General features: G+C 43.8%; 1 protein-coding gene across 1 annotated transcript in view; it reads left to right on the forward strand.

The window, feature by feature from the left end:
• Sik3 (SIK family kinase 3) overlaps positions 1 to 20,098 on the forward strand; it is a 223,569-nt gene that overhangs the window by 116,906 nt on the left and 86,565 nt on the right. The window contains 2 exon segments of the mRNA XM_052759044.1: positions 5,009 to 5,125; positions 8,370 to 8,433. Of these exon segments, the coding sequence (XP_052615004.1) occupies positions 5,009 to 5,125; positions 8,370 to 8,433 (181 nt within the window).

Here is a 20,098-nt window from a genome sequence, read left to right on the forward strand (position 1 = left end):
GCCCCTCTCTCTAGAGCAGGGTGATGCCCCTCTCTCTAGAGCAGGGTGATGCCCCTCTCTCTAGAGCACGGTGATGCCCCTCTCTCTAGAGCAGGGTGATGCCCCTCTCTCTAGAGCAGGGTGATGCCCCTCTTAGAAGCGTCCCCACCCCCACCTCCAGCCCTGCCTGCATCTGCCCACTAGTTTAAGGGACCTTCTCTTTTTGGAGGAATTTTTGAGTTTTCCTCCTACATGATTTTTTTTTTTTTTTTTTTAAAGCTGTGCGTTTGTCATAGCATTTCCCCCGAAACCCCCACGAGGGGTTTTTTGCTGGGGAATGGTGCTGGGGAATGGTGGTTGCTTCTGATCTCAGTGCTGAACTTTTCTCCTGGTTCATGGGTTTGCATTCTGTCACCGTGTATCTTCCCTCAGAATGTGCTGTCTGAATATGCAAGAGAGTGAATTGCTCTGGGGGAAGAAACCACTGCTTTTTTTCATCTTCATTTTGTGTGCACGTTACTGTGTTGTAAAGCTGAGGTAAGGTTAAAACGCTGTGGTTTCCAGAAGTGAGAACAAGGCAGTAATGGCTCTCCCCCTCTAGAGTGACTACGAAAGCTCTGACTTTGGCATGAGCTGAATTCAGTTTTTTTTCTTACCAGATGCCAATTTAAAAAGAATTTGTTGAAGGGAAGTGTGTTGCAGAGGGAAAATTTTCAGGTCTTTCACAATCTGAATCTATTTAGCAACATATTTGATGCGATGCCATATTTAATTAATATTAGAGTGTCAATTCACAAAGTCATATTCTTTGCAAGAGAAGAGGATTCTGTGTCGAACAGGCCAACCTGGCCTGGGGAGTACACAGCATTGTGCACAGTGTCAGCTTTCCTTCTTGTTAATAGTTTCATGTACACATGTGAGTGTATGATCTACAGACGTCCAGCTCCAGGCTCTGAAAACATCCTCTGGGGACCTGGAGAGATGATGGCTCAGCAGTTAAGAGAACTGGCTGCTCTGTCTGAAGACCCAGGTTCAATTCCCAGCACCCACAGGGCAGCTCACAGTCATGTGTAACTATCATCACAGAGGATCCAACTCCCTCTTCTGGTCTCCAAGGGCATCAGGCACACGCATGGTGCACAGACATACATCCAGACCAAACACCCATGTCCATACATACAATATATGCTTGGGAAGTTTGTCTAGTTACTTTTATTATAGAGATGATTCATTTTTAAAGCAGCCCATGTGTACTTTAAGCTAAATTATGTAGCCCCCAATAGTCTGTAGTTGTGAGAAATCCATGTTCATTATGCTTTTCAGATGTTGTCAAAATAATCCAGCCTGCATGGTGGTCCCTGCCCTCTGACTTGGTACCTTTCTGTTGTTCCTCCTCTTGCTCTTTAGAACCCTTCTTTTTCCAGCTTGCAGCTAGGGTGGTTCTTGTGTCTCAGGAACCTGACAGGACAAGCAGCCTTGCCGTTGCCCAGCAACACTTGAATGCTCTAGGGGCTGGTACTCCTTAGTAAGGGGGAGCAGGGGAGCCAGGCCTGCTGTGAAATGCACAGTGCTCTCTTAGGCATAGCCCTCGGGTTAGGCCTTGCTGTGTCTTCCACCCTGTGGTTCAGGGTGACTTTCCTGAATGGAATTCATTTTTCCCCCAGCGCTGTTCCTTCCATATTCTTTCCACATCAGCTGGCAGCAGGTCAGGCGGTTCTGAATAAATAGTGCCCACAGATTGTTAGCTAGTTTACTTTTTGGCCCCCGGCTTGCCCTTTGACAAAGGAATTGATGTTTTAGATTCAGAATTATATATGACTGCGTGAAGCCAGTCTAATCCATGGCTTGGAATGCTCAAAGTTTAAGGCTAGATTCCAAAAATTTTGAAATAACATCAGTACTTATATACAGTAGGTCCTCCCTCCAGCCCCCACTTCTCTGTAAGTGATAGGTTTCAAGACCCTGAGGGGGGTGCCTGGAGCCATGGATAATGCTAGCCCCTTCTTTCTCAGTAATAAAATAGAGTAATTGAAACAGTACACTGTAGTGTAATAAAAGTTAGGTAAACATACTCTTTATCTTGAAATTTGACTGTACCTTAGATCTTAGTAGCTGTAGTACATGATTTCTTTTTCCATTTTTGTCTGTTTCTTTCTTTTTTGTTTTTGGTTTTTTTGAGACAGAGTTTCTCTGTGTAGCCCTGGCTGTCCTAGAACTCACCCTGTAGCCCAGGTTGGCCTTGAACTCACAGAGATCCGCCTGCCTCTGCCTCCCGAGTGCTGGGATTAAAGGTGTGCGCCACCACCGCATGGCTTGTTTGTTTCTTGAGACAGTCTTGCTATGTAGCCCAGGCTGGCCTCACACTCCTGATCCTCTTGCCTGAACAGGATTCTAGGCATGCACCATCATGCAAGGTTCGATTCTAGGCATGCACCATCATGCAAGGTTCCTTCTAATTATGGTGAGAAGGTGAAGGAAATTCCTTCCAACTTCCTTTTGATATGTCAGAACTACTGAGTTGCCAGCATTGCTGGTCTTGTGTTTTGGGCGTTTGGATCAGTAAAACAAGGGCTGCCTGAGCATAAGAAGAGCTATGCTGTGGGAGCCCATCTGATAACTGAGTCTGTGACTGAGTATTAGGAGGATAGCATGTACGGAATTGATGTGCTGTGTGGAGAGATGATTAATGCCCCAGGCAAGACAGAGCTGGTTGAGCACAACTCTTCAAACTTAGTAGAGTGTTGTGCGGTTTAAAACCTATGTATTGTTTATTTTTGTACTTTTCCATTTACTATTTCGAGATTGTAGTTGGTTGGTACCTGAAGCTAGAGAGCGTGAAACTGGGGGTTAGAATGGTGCCAATCTTGTGTATGTCTGTAATGGGTCAGGCACTCTTGCGTTGCATGCATGACATTAGTTAGTTCCCAGGAACCCTTCAGAGATGTTCCTGTCCCTGTTCCCACATTTTACAGAGAAGGAGCTACAAGAATTAAAATAACTTGCTCGATGTTCTAGACTTTTTAATTCAAGCAACTCTGGCTTCTTTTTGCCCTTGCCTGTGATCTTATATCCAGTGCTGGGCAAAGCTTCACCTTTCTGTGTTTTGTGGAGTCTGTGTCTCATTTCCCTGAGGAGCAGAGCAGAATTTGATATTGTATAGGTATTCTCTAAAGAAGTAATGCTTGTCATGATACTGTTTGCCAAGCTATCCCAAGAGAAGCAGGTGCAGATCCTGGGTCAGCTGGTGGAGTTGTACCTGTGATTTGGCACAGTAGCCAGTAGACATGCCGGTGGTCAACAATCGTGCATCTCAGGACTTATAGATCAAAGAGCTGCTGCCAGAAGGAACAGTGATTCTGTTCCTCTATGTTAAAGACATCCCCCGCCCCACCTGTCCCAGTTCCTTCTCTTGTCTGTCTGCTGAGTGAATCCTCCCAGGGCCCTGATCTTCTCTCCTGGGTGGAAGCTGTTGTCCTCTGCTCAGCTGCTGTGTCTTTTCTGCCGAACATCTTTGTCCCATAGTAGATTCCAATCCTGGAAGCCACAGCTGTGCCCATTAGTCCTGGGAGTCTGCGGGGCACCCAGGTCATTCCTCACATTCCACCAGCAGGCCTTGAGCGCGATTTCTGGGAACCAGCCTGAAGTCCGTCTCCTGGTACCTTTCCTCCACAGTCTTCAGTCTGATAATCTGAAAAACTGCAAAGTCACCTTTCTGCCAGGCATCCGTGTACACAGCTAACTGATCATTACAGTTCCGTATGGTCTTCATGGCCCTAATCTAAACATTTTACTAGTATTGATTTATGTATTGATTAAGTAATTGAAACCAAGATACAGAAACATTTTTTAGGTGAAACAAGTGTTTTTTCTTTTTTTAAAAATATTTCACTGAGGAAGACAAGTTTAAGATTTAGTGGATTCAGCTGGATGTGGTGGTGGGCGCATTTAATCCCAGCACTTTGGAGGTAGAGGCAGGAGGATCTCTGTGAATTCAAGGCCAGACTGGTCAAAAGAGTGAGTTATATGTATGTAGAGAGTTATGTACAGTGTGTAAAGTGCCATGTAAAGAGACCTCTCAAAACATGAAAAAAATTGAGTGGATTGAAAGAAAGTCTGTTATCTTTCATTTCACCTTAAAATGTCTGTACTGTGTCACATGGTGAGTCACTCATACAGTCTCATTGCCCAGGAGGCTGATGGAAAAAGATTGCTTTGAAGACTAGCCTTGGCTATATAGTGAGTTCTAGGGCAGCCTGGGCTACATTGTAAGACTGTCTCAAGAAACCATATATATGCTGCCAGGTGTCTTGAGAATAATGGGCCAACTAGGAGAAGGGGTTGTGCTAGGGCCGTGTGTAGGGTATAGGAAGATCTTCAGACTCGTGTGGTATTGATGGTAAGGATTTCTTTCCAAAGGCCGACCACAGGGATCTACCGCATACTTGTTGGTAACGACGAAATGTTGGGTTCACTGTTTGCTCTCAGTGCCTTAGTTTCCATACTAATAAAAGAAGGTTCACAGTCACATGGGTGTTAGGAGGTTTAGGGGAATTGAACGTGTGAGGCAGTAAGAGCTGTGACTGGCATCTGGTAACTCTTGTGTCCCTCGGCTGCCACGTCCTGCCACCCTGCTCGGCCTCCTCCTGGTGGCGCTTTACCTATGGCTCAGCCCTGTCACACACGCTCTGTCTTCACGAGAAGTCTCGCCCTCTGCTCGTGGAAGCATGGTCTGAACCAGCCATGGCCACATCTCTACAGGCGTGAAGGGTTCTGTCCTGGGCTTTTACTGTGAGTCAGCTGAAGAGCTGCAGAAGACCCAAGGGCTCTTGAAGCCCATCCTTTGAGACCAAATTGATTGGAATCCATACCCTGTCTTTTAAAAAGTTAGACCATTTTCTTCCTTGACATTCTGAAAACACAACGCTAGCAGTTTGTGTTTCATAGAATATAATGGTTTAAAGTGGATTTAGTTTTCTTGAGTAAACGGCTTTTAATAACACATCCATGCATTTTCTTCCTCTGTTGCCAGGTTGCTATTAAAATCATAGATAAGACCCAACTGGATGATGAAAACTTGAAGAAGATTTTCCGGGAAGTACAGATAATGAAGATGCTTTGCCATCCACATATCATCAGGCTTTACCAGGTAGGAGGACCACAGCCAGGGCGGCCTGCTGGTCCAAGGCTGCTGTTGAGAACCTGTGGGTGCGGGGAATGAGTGCCATTTTATTCCATCTGTACGGTTACCCTGTGGGTGCGGGGAATGACGAGTGCTGTTTTATTTGGTTTGTATGATTGTCCTAGCATCGCCCCCCCCCCCCCTCCTTCACTCGCTAAGATCTTAGTAGGCCCGTAGTTCCCCTGACTGTTTCTTGGGGAGATCTTCCTGTCCCCTTGCAGGTCCTTTGGGTGTCCTTTGATTCTCCATTACACAGAATGAGTCGAAGGAAATTTCCTTATTTGGACCAGAGCTCTTCAGCAGCATGGAAACTCAAAAGGACAGAGAACATGTTATCTCCTCATGGGATTATTTAAATGCTAGTTAAAAATTATGAATTATGATGGTGAAGGCTATCTCCAGAATGACTTCTTGTCTTAAACAACCCTCGCCCCTTTTCTCCTCTAGAAAGTCCTGGGCTTAGTTCTCCAAGGCAGCTTTAATTCTTTTTGATATTCTAGAGATAAACACCCTGTCATGGAAGAGCTTTCTGTTGTAGTTTTCTTCTCTTCCTGAGAAGCAAACCTGCCTTGTGCCATCATCAAAATGACTTGCTAGCTTATGGCAAAAGCAATGACTATTGGATGGAAGGAATTTCAGACCAACAATAAGGGAGGACCTCGCCTTAGCAGGCCAGAGGAAGAGAGATTTTGGGGAGAGGTGGGGTTTCTCAGATTGCAGTGTGTAGTGTGCATGCAGCCAGCCCCGCTCACAGCTCTGCAGCAAGCAGTCATCTCCAGAGTTGAGGGAAGTGGCCACCCACTCAGTGTGTTCGTTGCTGTGAGTCTGCAGTAGACGTTTCCTGAGTCAGGCACACATGTGCCAGGCTGGAGAAGCACACTGCCAGCACAATGGGCAGACTTGCATAGCCTGCTGATTTTTATGGAAAAGAAAACATGAAGTGAGGCATGCTGTGTGGTTAAGCTCTAGCCCTCGTCTCTGGCATCAGCTGCTCTCTTGATGAAATGAGTTCAGTCAGTCAGACCTGTTGAAATGTATCTCAGTAAATGATGTTGGGCAACAGCTACCTTCTATAAGAAGCAAACCGAAAGCCCTCCCTGGTGCTGTCTGAAGACCTGCAGTGAGTGGTCAATGTCCTACCCTTGGCTCCCTGCCTGTCTTGGTGGAGTAAATAAAAGTGAGCATTTCCCCCTTGTTTATTTTGTTTTGCCTGTTTTGTAACACAGCCTTACTCTGTAGCCAAGCTGGTCTCTACCTTGGATCTATAGAGTGAGTGGATGTGCATAACTTACGGGAGATATAGTTTTGAATTCCTCAGAAGTTTAATAGTAAAAAAAATTTGCAGCTAATGAGGGTTAAGAAAAGGGAGGAATATAAAGAAAACACACACGATAGGTAGAGTTTTCCTGTCCCTCAGCCGCTATCAAATAAACACACTGAGGTTTATATTAATTATAAATGCTTGGCTGATAGCTTAGGCTTGTTACTAACTAGCTCTTCCAACTTAACACATTTCTATTAATTTATGTGCTGCCCCAGGCTTGTGGCTTTTACCTCTATATCATTTTGTGTGTCTGACTTGTTCTGCATCTGGCCGACGTCTTCTGACTCTGCCCTTCCTCATCCCATCATTCTCAGTTTGGCTTTCCTGCCTAACTTTATCCTGTTCAGCTATTAGCCAGTCAGCTTGTTTATTAAACCAATCATAGTGTCATATATTTGCACAGTGTACAGAAGGATTATTCCACAGTACATACAATACTTTTTCCCCTGAACATCTGCAATATATTTAATATCAGACACATTTTGTCATGTAAGTGAATTACAGAGACAGGTCTCATAAGCACTGGGTTGATACCACCCAGTTTATAAAGACTTTTATAAAGGGACACAAGCTGTTTTACTAGAAAATGAACTTAATATGTACTCATATAATGGAGTATTTTAAAGGCATTAAAAAGAAGGGATAGACCCAGGCTTGGTGCCACGTCTGTAGTCACAATACTTGGGAGGGTAAGGTAGGAGGATCACAAGTTCAAGGCCAAGCTGCACTATGTAGTTTGTCCTAGGCTAACTTGATCTGTATCATAAGGCCCTCTCTCAAAAAACAACCCGTCCAACCCACCAGCAAATGACACACATACACACACAAAACAAGATGTGTGTGGGTGTGGGTGTGTGTATATTCCAACACTATACATATATGGTGTTAATGTTTACAGAGAAAAAAGAAAGCATCCAGCAAGTAGTGTAATTAATGAACTACAATGTAATAAAGGTGCAGGTCCATTGTGTAACCTAGAGCCAGGTATGGCCAAAGTGACTGAGGAACTAAACTTTATTTTAACTTTAATTAATTTTAATGTAAAAACTGAAGCAGTCTAAACCTTTTTAAGATCATTGAAATGATGTTTTTGGACATACTGGTGTAAACTATGAAAGTTGCTTACGGCTTTTCTTTTAAATTGTGGCCACTTAGATCCACTCGGTGGCCACAGCTCACTTGTGTAGATCCTGATAGCCTCAGGAGAGGTGCCCCGTGCTAAGTGTCTCCCAAGAGCGAGGTGAAGACGGAGTTAGGAGCCCCGGACTTTCTGTTTATGCCCTGGGTGCTTAAAATGTGTATGGTGGTCCTGACATAGATCCAGGCATATGACCTAAAAGGGTCTGGCAAAGAGAAAAACAGCACTGACTGTGGATTTTTTAAAAGTAGCAAAATAGAGACTGGACAAAGTACAAGTGAATGGGTTCATTATTGAAAGGCTTGGCGTTTTTATGGGATTCCCCCCTTCTTTGAATAAATGATCCATGGAAGGAAAGTTGACATTTCCATTTAAAAATCAAGTCCTGTGTGGTTTCTGGGCCGTCCTAAATTAGTCCCAGTGTTCTCCCTAAGGCTCTTGCCCTGGGCGTGGGGTGGAGGAGGAGCAGTTTGAGCCTAAAGTGATGGTGAAATTGAACTTTTTTTTTAGTTCTTAGCAGCTTCAGCTTGTCGGATCAGAGACCTGGGGACCAAGAGGACTGTGTCTCTGAGGCAGTAAATGTCTCCTGAGTGTCAGAACCTGCAGAGTCCCAGTTTCCCTTCGTCACAACACTGCCTGTACCCTCCCACCGGGCAGGTCTCTTTGAACAGGGCTGTCAATCATTGGTTCTCTTCCTGGACCAGTTGGTCTGTCACCTGCCTCACTGTCACCTTCCTGCCTTTGTACAGGTCATGGAGACAGAGCGGATGATTTATCTGGTGACAGAATATGCTAGCGGGGGGGAAATATTTGGTAAGTACATCATTGCATCCTTTAAACAACTCTTGAGCACACTCTGCAAACTTCAGATAATTGTCCTGTGCCTCTGCCACTTGCTCAGCTGTTGCCTGATGCTGCCGGTCAGCACCTTCACAGTAATTTCCGGGATTTTATTCAGCTAGTTCAATCCCTCAGTGTATTTGTTTCTTTAGCAAAGGTGTTTTGTTTACTCTAGTCAGACGTTAACAGTTAAGATAAAAGATCTCAAAACCAAATGTTGCTGCTGATCATGTGACCGAGGGTCATTCCTGTTGTCAGACTGTAGCTGAGGTTGCCAAGGGTGATGAGATCCCTTGTGTGTGTGTGTGTGGGGGGGGGGGGGGGGGGGGGGGGGGAGGCACTGGTGTGAGGAAGTGCCTGCGTTCCTGACCCTTGTTTAAATATAACTTTGAAACCTGTCCCTTGCTGTGAGCACACAGTCCCAGTGGCTCTGATCACTTGGTGGGTTTGCCCCCTGTAGCCACTATTTCTTGTTACACTTGACCTTAGAGAGATTTTGTTCCCGGCAAATCTCACTTGGAGTTGGTAAAAACTGAAGAAAGAATTCTCTATGGTTACAGTGATAAACACTGCCAAACAGAGGTGAAGGACAAATTTCCAAACTTAAATTCTATGTCTTTTGTAAGAACCAATACCAATTTATAGTACATTTAAATGTATAGTATCACTTAAAATTAAGGAATATATGGTGTGGGTGTGGGTGTGTGCGTGCGCGTGTGTGCTCGAGTGTGTGCGTGCACACATACAAATGCTAAACTTAACACAGTAGTTTTAGCATATGAGTGCAAAAACTTAATCCAGCAAACTAAGCAGTTGAAAATAGGCCAGAAATGGTGGTGCACATCTGTAATTCCAGCACTGTGAATGCAAAGGCAGAGGGTCTCTGTGAATTCTAGGCCATCCTGATGTATAGAGTGAGTTCCAGATCTCCAAGGGCTACATGGAGAGATCCTGTCTCAAAAACCCCCAGACACTTTTCTTTTCAGGATGTGTCATTGTCACCCCTGTCCCTTCCCTTTGAAGGAGATCAAATGTTTCTTAGTCTTGTTTTTAAATGACTGTGTTTATGCTTATTTTGTGCTAAATTTAAGGGCAATGGACTGAAACTTTTCATCCAAATACAGTGTTGAAAGAGATACTTCATTTCAAAGAAATTAGTGCAATAAAATCTTAGAAGAATAATATTGTATGTCAAGAAGATAGTGTAGCCTTTTAGTGCGTATGATAATTGTATGCCAATCAGTTACTTTGGAGGTGTTTGCTCCATATCAAGACACTGATTTTCCCCTCCATGAAGAAATCTAGCAGAAGACAAATGTGGAGGTCGACATGTGTCTTAAACTAGAAGAACCCAAACTTTAGAGCTCCATACAGGAGTATCACATTGGTGTAGACTCGGAGCACAGATGTCTGCCTCTTTGTGTGAGTCCATAGAGCAGAGAATAGAAGTTTCTCGGCGCCTGCTCGGAGAGAAGAGAGAGAAAGAGAGTGCCTGGAGTTGCTGGGGAGTGAACTCTTGTCTGACGTCTCAGGCACAGGCTACAGTAAAACTTTAATTTGGGTCACAAATGTACACAAAAACCAAGCCCCTCCGAAGCCCTTGAGCTGCCTGTTAACTGTGTTGGAGTAAGGCATTTACTCATAGAGCAGCACTGATGATCTTAGAATAAGAGAGCCTGGGGCATCTTAAGGCTCCTGACATCCTAATAAGCAAGCACATTGCATGTGCCCTGCTTTTGGGGGGAAGCAGATCATAAAAGGAAAGGTAATAATTCTTTTGGTCATAGATTCTTTGTGGGAATGTAGCTCAATGCACAAGCAAGCAGAATACACTTTTGGTATTTTTAAAAGGAAATATCACATAATTATGTGTTGCAACATACCATATAATTACATGAGTAAATATATTATTAATTGACATTATTAATATTGGTGTATGTGTGTAGGCGTATGCATGCCATGGCACGTGTGTGCAGGTCAGAGTACAGCTTTTAGGAGTTGCTTCTTGCCTTCTACCAGGCTTTGTGGCAGAGTCTCTCTGCTCTCTACCACCCTACTGTCTCCCAGGCTGGCTTTCCATAAGCTTCTGGGTGATTCTCTGCTCTCTGCCTCTCATCTCAGTGTAGCGGCACTGAGGTCACGGACACTACAGCACTGCACTGGTTACGTGGCTCCGGGATCTGAGCTCTGATCGACAGGATGTCCAGGCGGGCTCTTTACCCATTGAGCCGGCTCCTTGGCCCGTCACTAGACTTTAATGATCCAGTTGAAGAAGAAAATGATGTACTACCCAGAGCAATCACTAAGTCCTCAAACAGACTTGTGGTAGAGCTCCGTGACAGAACAACTTGCCTAGCCTGTGCCAAGGCCTAGGTTTGGTTACTAGAGCTGCAAACCCCGAACCAGACAAACAAGGAAACTGTACAAGGATGGTGTCTCATGGCTCTGGTTTTCTAAAGTATCTGTGTAAAAGATAAGAGAAGAGGCACTTAGTGGAGAAGTGAGGTGTTGAGGGCTGGGGGTGTGGTTCAATGACAGTATCTTCACCTAGCAGCATGAGATCCTGGATTCCACCTCAGCGTAGGTGAGGGCGGCGGGTGGGGTGTGTGGTGTGGTGTGGGGGGTTGCACCCCTTTGCTTTTTTGCTTGAGGCAAGTTACCAAATGGTTCTTGGACTCAGTCCTAAGGTCTCCAAAGAGTGAGGTCTACAGTTGTGAAGATGAAATGGGGGCCAATGGTATAGCATAGTTTCAAGTCCTGCCTATGTAAGTCCCTAGGTTTGCCCTCCAGAAGTGCGAGTTGGGGGTGAGTGGAGAGAGCGAGCCTTGTCATATGCTTCCTTGTTCCTTAATGGTAAAGACCAAGTGGGAGATGACTTGTGGCATGAGTTCATACAGAATTCTCATCTACTGCCAAATGGAACTATTGAGAAGTATTTTTAAAAGTCTACGGAAGTGATCCCTCTGGACAAGCAGCAAATGAAGAAACATTTATCCAAGAACATCTATGAAAATTCAGAACATTTATCCAAGAACATCTATGAAAATTCAGTAAGAAACAAAAGAGTCTGATGCATACACACAGTCCCAATGAGGTGGAAATCGATTCCAGTCTAGCCATCCAACTGGGTCTTAGTACCAGCATCTAGCTAGGTGGCTATCTTCTCAGGAAGAGCGGAACATTAATATTTATCATCTTTCCTGTTACCTACTGGGGAAGCGGTGTCCTGAAGAGTGCAGTTGAAGTAGGGGCTCCCTTCTTTCCAAAGATGCACATCACTCTTCCTTAGGTCATAAGACTGGTTCTATGCCAGGTGAGTCTCAGCTCCCAGAGTGTGATTGTCACTCAGAAGTTTGCCATTGACCCCATATCTAGCTTGTATTGGCTAGTTTTGTGTGTCAACTTGACACAAGCTGGAGTCATCAGAGGAAGGAGCCTCCGTTGAGGAAAGTCTCGATGAGATCCAGCTGTGAGGCATTTTCCCATTTAAGGGTCAGTGGGGAGGGCCCAACCCATGGTGGGTGGTGCCATCCCTGGGCTGGTGGTCCTGGGTTCTATAAGAAGGTGGTAGGTTGAGCAAGCCATGGGAAGCAAGCCAGTAATCAGCTTCCCTTCATGGCCTCTACATCAACTCCTGTCTCCGGGATCCTGCCCTGTTTGAGTCCCTGTCCTGACTTCCTACAGTGATGAACAGCAATGTGGGAGTGAAAACCAGATAAACCCTTTCCTCCCCAACCTGCTCTTTGGTAATGGTGTTTCATCATAGCAATAGAAACTCTATGACATAGCTTAAGCCACTAACTCAGAGGTTTCCCTGGGATAGTAAAACAGACCATAATGCAGATAGATTCCCAAAGCCTTCTCAAAGGACCTGCCTTCATTTGCAAGTGAGAGAGGAGTTCAAGTGTCACACCCTCAGTAATAGTAGAGGTTGTGCTGAGAGGCATCTGAGAGGAGATTCATGACATGGCCTCAGCTGTCAGCCTGGTGGTCTACAGAAGAGTCTCATAGAATAAGACATCTCGAAAAAACTTTTCTGAGTCAGGAGTTGGGTTTTATTGTTTTGTCTTTTCCTTAAAAGAAAAATAAAAAATAAAAAATGAAAATAAAAAATAAAAAAAAGCACTGATCAGAAAGTATTTCTTCGAAGGAGCCAGAATTTGATTGTATTGTTTTAACAAGCCTTGGAGGTGGGAGAGGGTGTCAGAAACCCCAGGTGGCTACACTGTGCCATCGAGGATGCCAGGGTTCACCAAAACAACAAAACCAGGAAACCTCAAAGCTTGTACAATTATTGGACAAAATTCAGACCCTAAAAATGGCTGTTAGACTCACCAGATGTTAGATTTACCAGAAGAATAACTTTTGGAGAACCATTATGAAGATGTCCACGGAAATAGAGTAACTCACAATTGAAGCAACAATGGTAAATGAAGGTATGATGTCACTTCAGATAGAGAATACCAAAAGGAGACATTATTTTTTTAAAAAAAATTAAAATTATGGGACTGGGAAATAAATAAAACATTAGAAAGGTTCATCGACAGATTTGAACTGACAGAAAGAAAAAACAGACTCAAGGATAGATCACTAAGATTGCCAACACAGAAATACAGAGATGAGAAGAATGAACTAAAAGCAGCTCCAGGAGTTGGAGACAGTCGAGAACTTCCTGTGTGCACAGTGGGAGACAGTCAGGAGCTGCCTGTGTGCACAGTGGGAGGAGACAGTCGGGAACTTCCTGTGTGCACAGTGGGAGACAGTCAGGAGCTGCCTGTGTGCACAATGGGAGGAGACAGGAGCTTCCTGTGTACACAGTGGGAGGAGACAGTTGGGAGCTTCCTGTGTGCACAGTAGGAGGAGACAGTCGGGAACTTCCTGTGTGAACAGTGGGAGGAGACAGTCGGGAGCTTCCTGTGTGCACAGTGGGAGGAGACAGTCGGGAACTTCCTGTGTGCACAGTGGGAGGAGACAGTCGGGAGCTTCCTGTGTGAACAGTGGGAGGAGACAGTCGGGAGCTTCCTGTGTGCACAGGGGGAGGAGACAGTCGGGAGCTGCCTGTGTGCACAGGGGGAGTATCAGGAGGGCATAGAGACAGAGGTAGTAACTGTAACAAAAGATGGCTGTGAACCTAGCAGACATTTCAAAAACAGTAACCCACATATCCAAGTGTAAGCTAAATAAAATGCCCACAAATGGACAGATCATAGGGAGAACTAACTGATGTAGTCAAACACAGGGAGAAAACACTGAAAATACCAAAGGAAAATGACACCTCCTTAAGGGGAAGCCCTACAAGGAAAACAGCTGCCTGCCTGGTTGAAATGATGGCACTCAGAGGGCACTGGGGTAATATTCAGACAAAAGTCTGCCCACCAAACCCCATTATCTCACAAAACAGTCTTTCAAAAAAAGAAGGGAAAATACTTTTCCAAGTGGCGAAAAACCAGAGAAACTGCTGACAGGTCTACCGTACAAAGCTAGGAAGCAATGAAGGACGTTCTTTAGGCTGAAGGCAGGTATTTCTAGATGGTCATTTAATCTACCCACGAGATTAAAATATGAAAGATAAAGGACCTCACTGCAGAGGTAGTTTTGTGATTATAAAAGAAGAGATATATATGTTTTTTTCTCTTGATATATTTAAAAAGCAGTTGTATGAAATGACATGTAAATGATATATCTATGTAACACAGCTACAACATGCATATTTGTAAGAGCACAAAGTCGGTATGAAGAGAAAAACTGCATTTGCTTAAGGGGTCACTACACATGGCTAAGTAATAGGTCCAGAAATACACTGTCTTATTTGGTTTACAAATATTAACTGAATAGTACTACGGACAGGGATGATAGTAGAGCTGTAAAGGAGCTACAGACGTCAGAGTTAAGCCTCTATGCGTGGACAGCCTGTGTGCAGGTGTTGAGTAAGGCTAGTGTTTGGAGAAATGTAGCTGTGAAGAAAAGCAAGAAGACAGTGTGAGCAGGAAGCAGAGTCACTGGGTGAATCCATGTGCACCTCTGGCTTCTTAAGGTCTCCCAGGAAGTCATTGACAGCTGTTGCTCCAGCCTTTCATTTCAAGAGTGTTTGTATATCCTTGGACAGATAGCATCACCCTCCAGAACTCAAACAAAGGTCTTGTTAGCCAGGTACAGGCTTATCTCAGTGTTCAGGAGACTGAGGCAGGAAGACTCAGTTCTGAGTCAGCCTGGGCTAAAATAGAGCCTGTCTCAAAAAACAAACAAACAAACAAACACCGCAAACAAATAGGAGCTGGGAGTGTGCTGTCTGTTACTGTAAAAGGTCAAACCTGAGTTCTCTAAGCTTAGTGTTTCTCTCCCAGTAATGCACACAGATGTGTGTGTGCTGACACACAATATTTGTAGTGTCCTGTGGGAAGTGGAGCTTCTGAACTAAAGCAGGTTGGTTTTGTGATACTTGCTGTGTCCTAAATCCAAAAGCCTTTGTCTCTGACCCAGAGGTAAGGGTCTCATACCTTCTGCCAGCACCTATGGAGTTAAAATGATCAGCTTTCATGTGAGGTAGAATTTCAGACCCTCTGAATATAAGAAGCAAGTAAGCATTTGCTCTGTTTTTATTTGCTTAAACAGGACACTTGACTAGAGGTTAGGGTTGAAGGTACAGTATTGAGGAAGATATGTCTGACAGTAGTTGAATGGAAACCATAATGTATACAGTAGGTTTCATGACTCAGACATGGGCATAGTTTTAAGGAAGTGGCTGTGCATGGGAGAAGTAGACGATACATATGGTTCCGGCTAATCTTTTTTAGGTAGGAGAATATGAGATCAGGGACTCATGCTATCTGTTGGCTTTGGATAGGCCATATGCAAAGATTTAAGTGTATGACGTGTTTCAAACAGGAGAAAGTAAAATTAGCTGCTGTGACAAATAAGGAAGGTAGTGATCAAGTAGTTAAAAGAGTTAATTATAGGGAGCTGGAGAGAAGGCTCAGAGGTTAAGAGCACTGGCTGAGCTTCCAGAGGCCCTGAGTTCAGTTCCCAGCAACTACATGGTGGCTCACGACCACCTAGAATGAGATCTGGTGCCCTCTTCTGGTGTGCAGGCATACATTCAGGTAGAACACTGTAAATATAATAAATAAACTAATTGAAAAAAAAAAAAACAGAGTTTATTGAAGATCCTGCAGGCTGAAAGCCATGACTTAATATTCCGCTGTAGAAGACTGAGTGATTGGCACTTCCCAGCATGCTAAATTTCCTATGTAAATGGGATAAGACAGATACATAGGAGCTTATGGCATGCACGTACACAAATATTGAGGCCATTAGCCATAAAGTAATATTTGGGTTTGGTCTTAACACTTCAGCGGCAAACGTTATACAAGTGTGATCAGGGTAAACGATCATGCATTAGAATACCAAAAGCTGGAGGTCTAGATGAAGTTGAAAACCAAGTGTGTCAGGCATTAAGGTCAGAGAAAGTCTAAGGATATGTTCCATCTGTGTTAACTGCTGCTCACATGTTGCTATTTATTGTTCTTTGGAAATGTAGCTAGTTCAACTGTGGAACTGAACTTTGAATTTAGAGTAAATTACAGTGGCATTTGAACTGTAACTAGGCACCGTATGAGAGATTTTGGCTGCTACAGGAGTTAGCTGCCACAGAGCAAGCATATTCTTCAAGATCACCCTCTCTCTGGCACCAAATCAAGTCCAGAAATCCCCCCAAACCCACTCAGATTAGATAAACTGCCAGAAGGACTCGCAGAACTCACAGCTGTGCCTTTTTCCAGGGAAAGGATACAGTTAAAATCAGCCAAGGGAAGATGTACGGGGCCAGAAGTGCTGGATGCACAGTGTTCAGTGCCCTTTCCCTGGATATGTTTGTCCTGGCACTAGTGTGTGACAGTATACACAGAATATTGCTCCAGCAGGGCTCAACCTTTGTGCCCACATTTTTATTTTATGTGTGCATGATTGATTGATTGATTGATTGACCACACAGTTGACCTCTCTGTTCAGGTCAACTGACGTTGGTGAGCCAGAGTCCTTTACTGAGTTTCACATTGTTGGTTTTCCTACTGTCCCTAAATTATATCGTCAGACCTTCTGGCACTACCCAGAGCTCCCCGGCAAATAAAGACAGCTCTCTGACACAGCTCCCAGCAGCTTTTCTGGGCAAAGCCACATTCTGATTATACACAGTGTACAATACTTTCATATTTAAGTACAACCTATTGTGAAAGAACTAAACTAAAAATATTTTACTTTGAACCTAGTCAGTTTAGCTTTTGAGTTGTAGTATGCCATGTGTACAGTACTTTCTGGACTCCTCAGACTTAGTATGCTTGAGAAATAGGAAAGAAAAAATTTCATTGCTATTTCTTTATTATGTACATGATGATGTTTTTTGATGTATTGTGTTAATAAGTTATTAAGATCAAACTCAATGTGAGTGATTCTGCTTTCTTTGTACTGAAATTACTAGAAACTCCTAAGTTATGTAAATGTACTAGAAGCTGTAATGGGGGTGTGCTATACACTGGGCATGCCTAACCCAGGAACTGAACTGGGAAATGCTTCGCAGTCAGAAGCTTTTGAATGCCAGTGTGAGTTCTTTTTTGTTTTTTGGAGCACTTCAGATTTTGGGTTTTTAGATGAGAGATGATATCTGATAAAATCTATACTATTAGTACTGGTCCTGAGCATTTCTGATAGCTGATAGTCCATCTGCATTGGAGTTGAGTGTCAGAGGTAGACTAGCAAGCAAAGACAACGCTACGCTGTGCCACGGGGGTGGGCTGTGTGCTGAGCTCAGAGGGAGCTCCCCAGATCGTCTGGTCTCCCCAGCTGTGTGGGTGCTGACCGTGTCTAGGGCCTGGAGACTGGACTGCACTTGGCATCTCTGCTGATGCTGTCTCCCCCGCTGCTTCTTCTGCAGCTTGCTCACTGAGGTGGTCCTTACTAGGGCTTACAACACATAACCCCATCTGTAGGATCTTCTCCTAATACTCTCCTTCTCCTAGATTCTCAACTCCTTCTGTATTTGGCTGTTTAGTGTGCTCCCCTGTAAGACTTTCATATTGCCCCATTTCTTTGTGAAACTCTCCGTTCCCACTTCTCTCTCCACTATTTCAGAAGCTTTCCTGCATTACCTCATTAGAGACGGCTTTATCTTAACCTCAGTTTTTCCTACTGGCCTACTATTCTGTATCTCATTTTTGCTTTAATTTTCTTCTTGGTTCTTATAATCAATTAGCATTCATCCATATACTCAGTCACACATTTACTCCTTAACATAGAGATTTTTTTTAATGCTGTATGTGTGTACATGTGCATGGTGCGTGTGTGTGTGTGTGTGTGTGTGTGTGTGTGTGTGTGTGTGTGTGTGTGTGTGTGAATGCCCTGGGTGCACCTGGAGGTCAGAGACAACTTTATGGAGTCTCTTCTCTCCTTCTACATTTATGTGTGTTCCCGGGATTGAGCTCAGGTCATCGGGTTCCACAACCTACAGAGCCATCTCGCTGGCCCTCGTTTGCTTACATCCGAACTTACCAAAATTTATTTATTTTTCTCCCCCCTTTTGTTTGTTTGTTTGTTTTGGAGACAGGGTTTCTCTGTGTAGCCCAGGCTGTCCTGGAACTCGCTCTGTAGACCAGGCTCACCTCGAACTCAGAAACCTACCTCTCTCTGCCTCCCAAGTGCTAGGATTAAAGGCATGCACCACCACTGCCTGGCCCAAAATGTCTTGAGAGTAAGGATTTTGTTTTTTCATTTGTGGTTCTAGAGATTCAACATAGGGCCTTGCACATGCTGGCGAATGATATGCTACTGAGCCATATCCCAAGCCAGGATTTTGTAATTTTTGATCCTTGTCAAATTTCAGAATAGTTCCCACAGATACTACATGCCCAATAACTACTTGTTGAATGAAAGAAGAATAAGTGAATGAAAATAGATTGATTGACAGTATTACCATCTTGACTTGCTTTTATTGTTTAATGCAGTGTCTAACACACAGTAGCTATTTCCAGTCAGGCAGAGAACTGTCATATTTTTCAATTCATTTACTTTAGTTATGTGAGTTTTGGACTTAGGGAGTAAACACGTTTTTGTATTTTCTAGTTGCTTGTACAGAGAAAAGGAAGCACATTAAAGGCTTGACTTGGAAACATTGCAGTGGGTTATTCAGTGTGTGTTGCTTACTCATCTAGCTGACATCCTGAAATGAATATCACTGCTTACCACTGCACCGTAAAAGGGCGGCCATGACAGTGCAGTTCTGCCTAATCTTCCAAGCTCTGCTGAAAAGCTGTAGATCACTGAACTCATAATTCAAACTTCCTCAATACGATCTCTTGAGGCACATTTCCTCAGACTTCCTATCTGAGGTCCCGTGTTATTAAACCTACCACTTTACCAAGTCAAAGCTTGTTGGGCGCCTGCAGGACTCATAGGCATTTAAGGTAAATTACTAATTCAAGAGGAGTCTGCTGAAATGTAAATGATTTATTAGGAACACTCTCACTGTCTTAAGATAACACTTCCCATTGGTGCCAACATGCATGAAACCCTGGAATTTCCACGAACCAATTCATTTATGCCATGGAGCATTCAAAGACTACTAGTAGAGCAGGCGGTGGGAAAGACCAAATCATATAACCATTGTATACTGGATAATAAGGTCAGTGTTCCGTTGAGGACTCTTGTTACCCAGTAGATTTCCAGGGACATTAACATAGGCATCTGAGCACATACTGTGTGCTAGATTGCCCTCACTTTTTAAAAATGTGTTATTTTAACCACATTCTTTATACACACAACTACTATTGCCCACTAAATTATTCTTTTTTATTATAAAGACTAGCTATTTGCTAAGTTTTTGCAATGTATGCAAGTAACCACACCATTGAGTTTATCTGGACACTCTGAATCAAAGAACAACCATTTCCTCCCCAATTAGTTCTCAGTCATTATTCTGTATTTTTATTTTCTTAATAACATACAAAGCTAGTTTATATTTGTAATCTGTCCAAGATGCTTGGGGAAGCGTCTTCACTTAGAATATCCTTCACAGTTTTCTGATCAGGATGTTATTTGTACCGAGTGTGCACGAAAGCGCAGAGGCCAGAGGAGGGTGGTGGGTGTTTTCCTTCCTCTCCACCCTATGTTTTGAAATAAGGTCTCTCACTGGACCTGGAACTCCAGTTCAACAGAACTAGGTGGGTAGTGAGCTCCAAGGATTCTCCTGTCTCCACCTTCCCTGGGGTAGGATTACAGGCATCTATTAAAACTAACATTTTACATGGGTTCTGAGGATTTGAACTCGGGTTGTCATGCTTGCACATCAAGCACTTTCCCGACTGAGCCACCTCCTCAGCCCCTGGCTGCACTTGAACTCACCATCTTCCTGCCGTAGCCTCCTGAGTGCTAGGATTACGGGTATGTGTACCATACCCAAGCCAAGTATTTTTGCTGAATTTAGTATGTGTCAGTTCCACACGTGTATGTGTATATGTATATGTGTATACATACACATATATGTGTGTGCATACATACTTTTCCTGAGGGTTTTCCAAACTATTTTTTAACCCTTTTAGGAAAATATAGTTTTTCTTGGCCAAGTAATAAGGACATAAAAAGATATTTAATC

Source organism: Peromyscus californicus, unplaced genomic scaffold, assembly GCF_007827085.1.
Source record: "Peromyscus californicus insignis strain IS unplaced genomic scaffold, ASM782708v3 Scaffold_11__1_contigs__length_118956290, whole genome shotgun sequence".
Classification (NCBI taxonomy): Eukaryota; Metazoa; Chordata; class Mammalia; order Rodentia; family Cricetidae; genus Peromyscus; species Peromyscus californicus.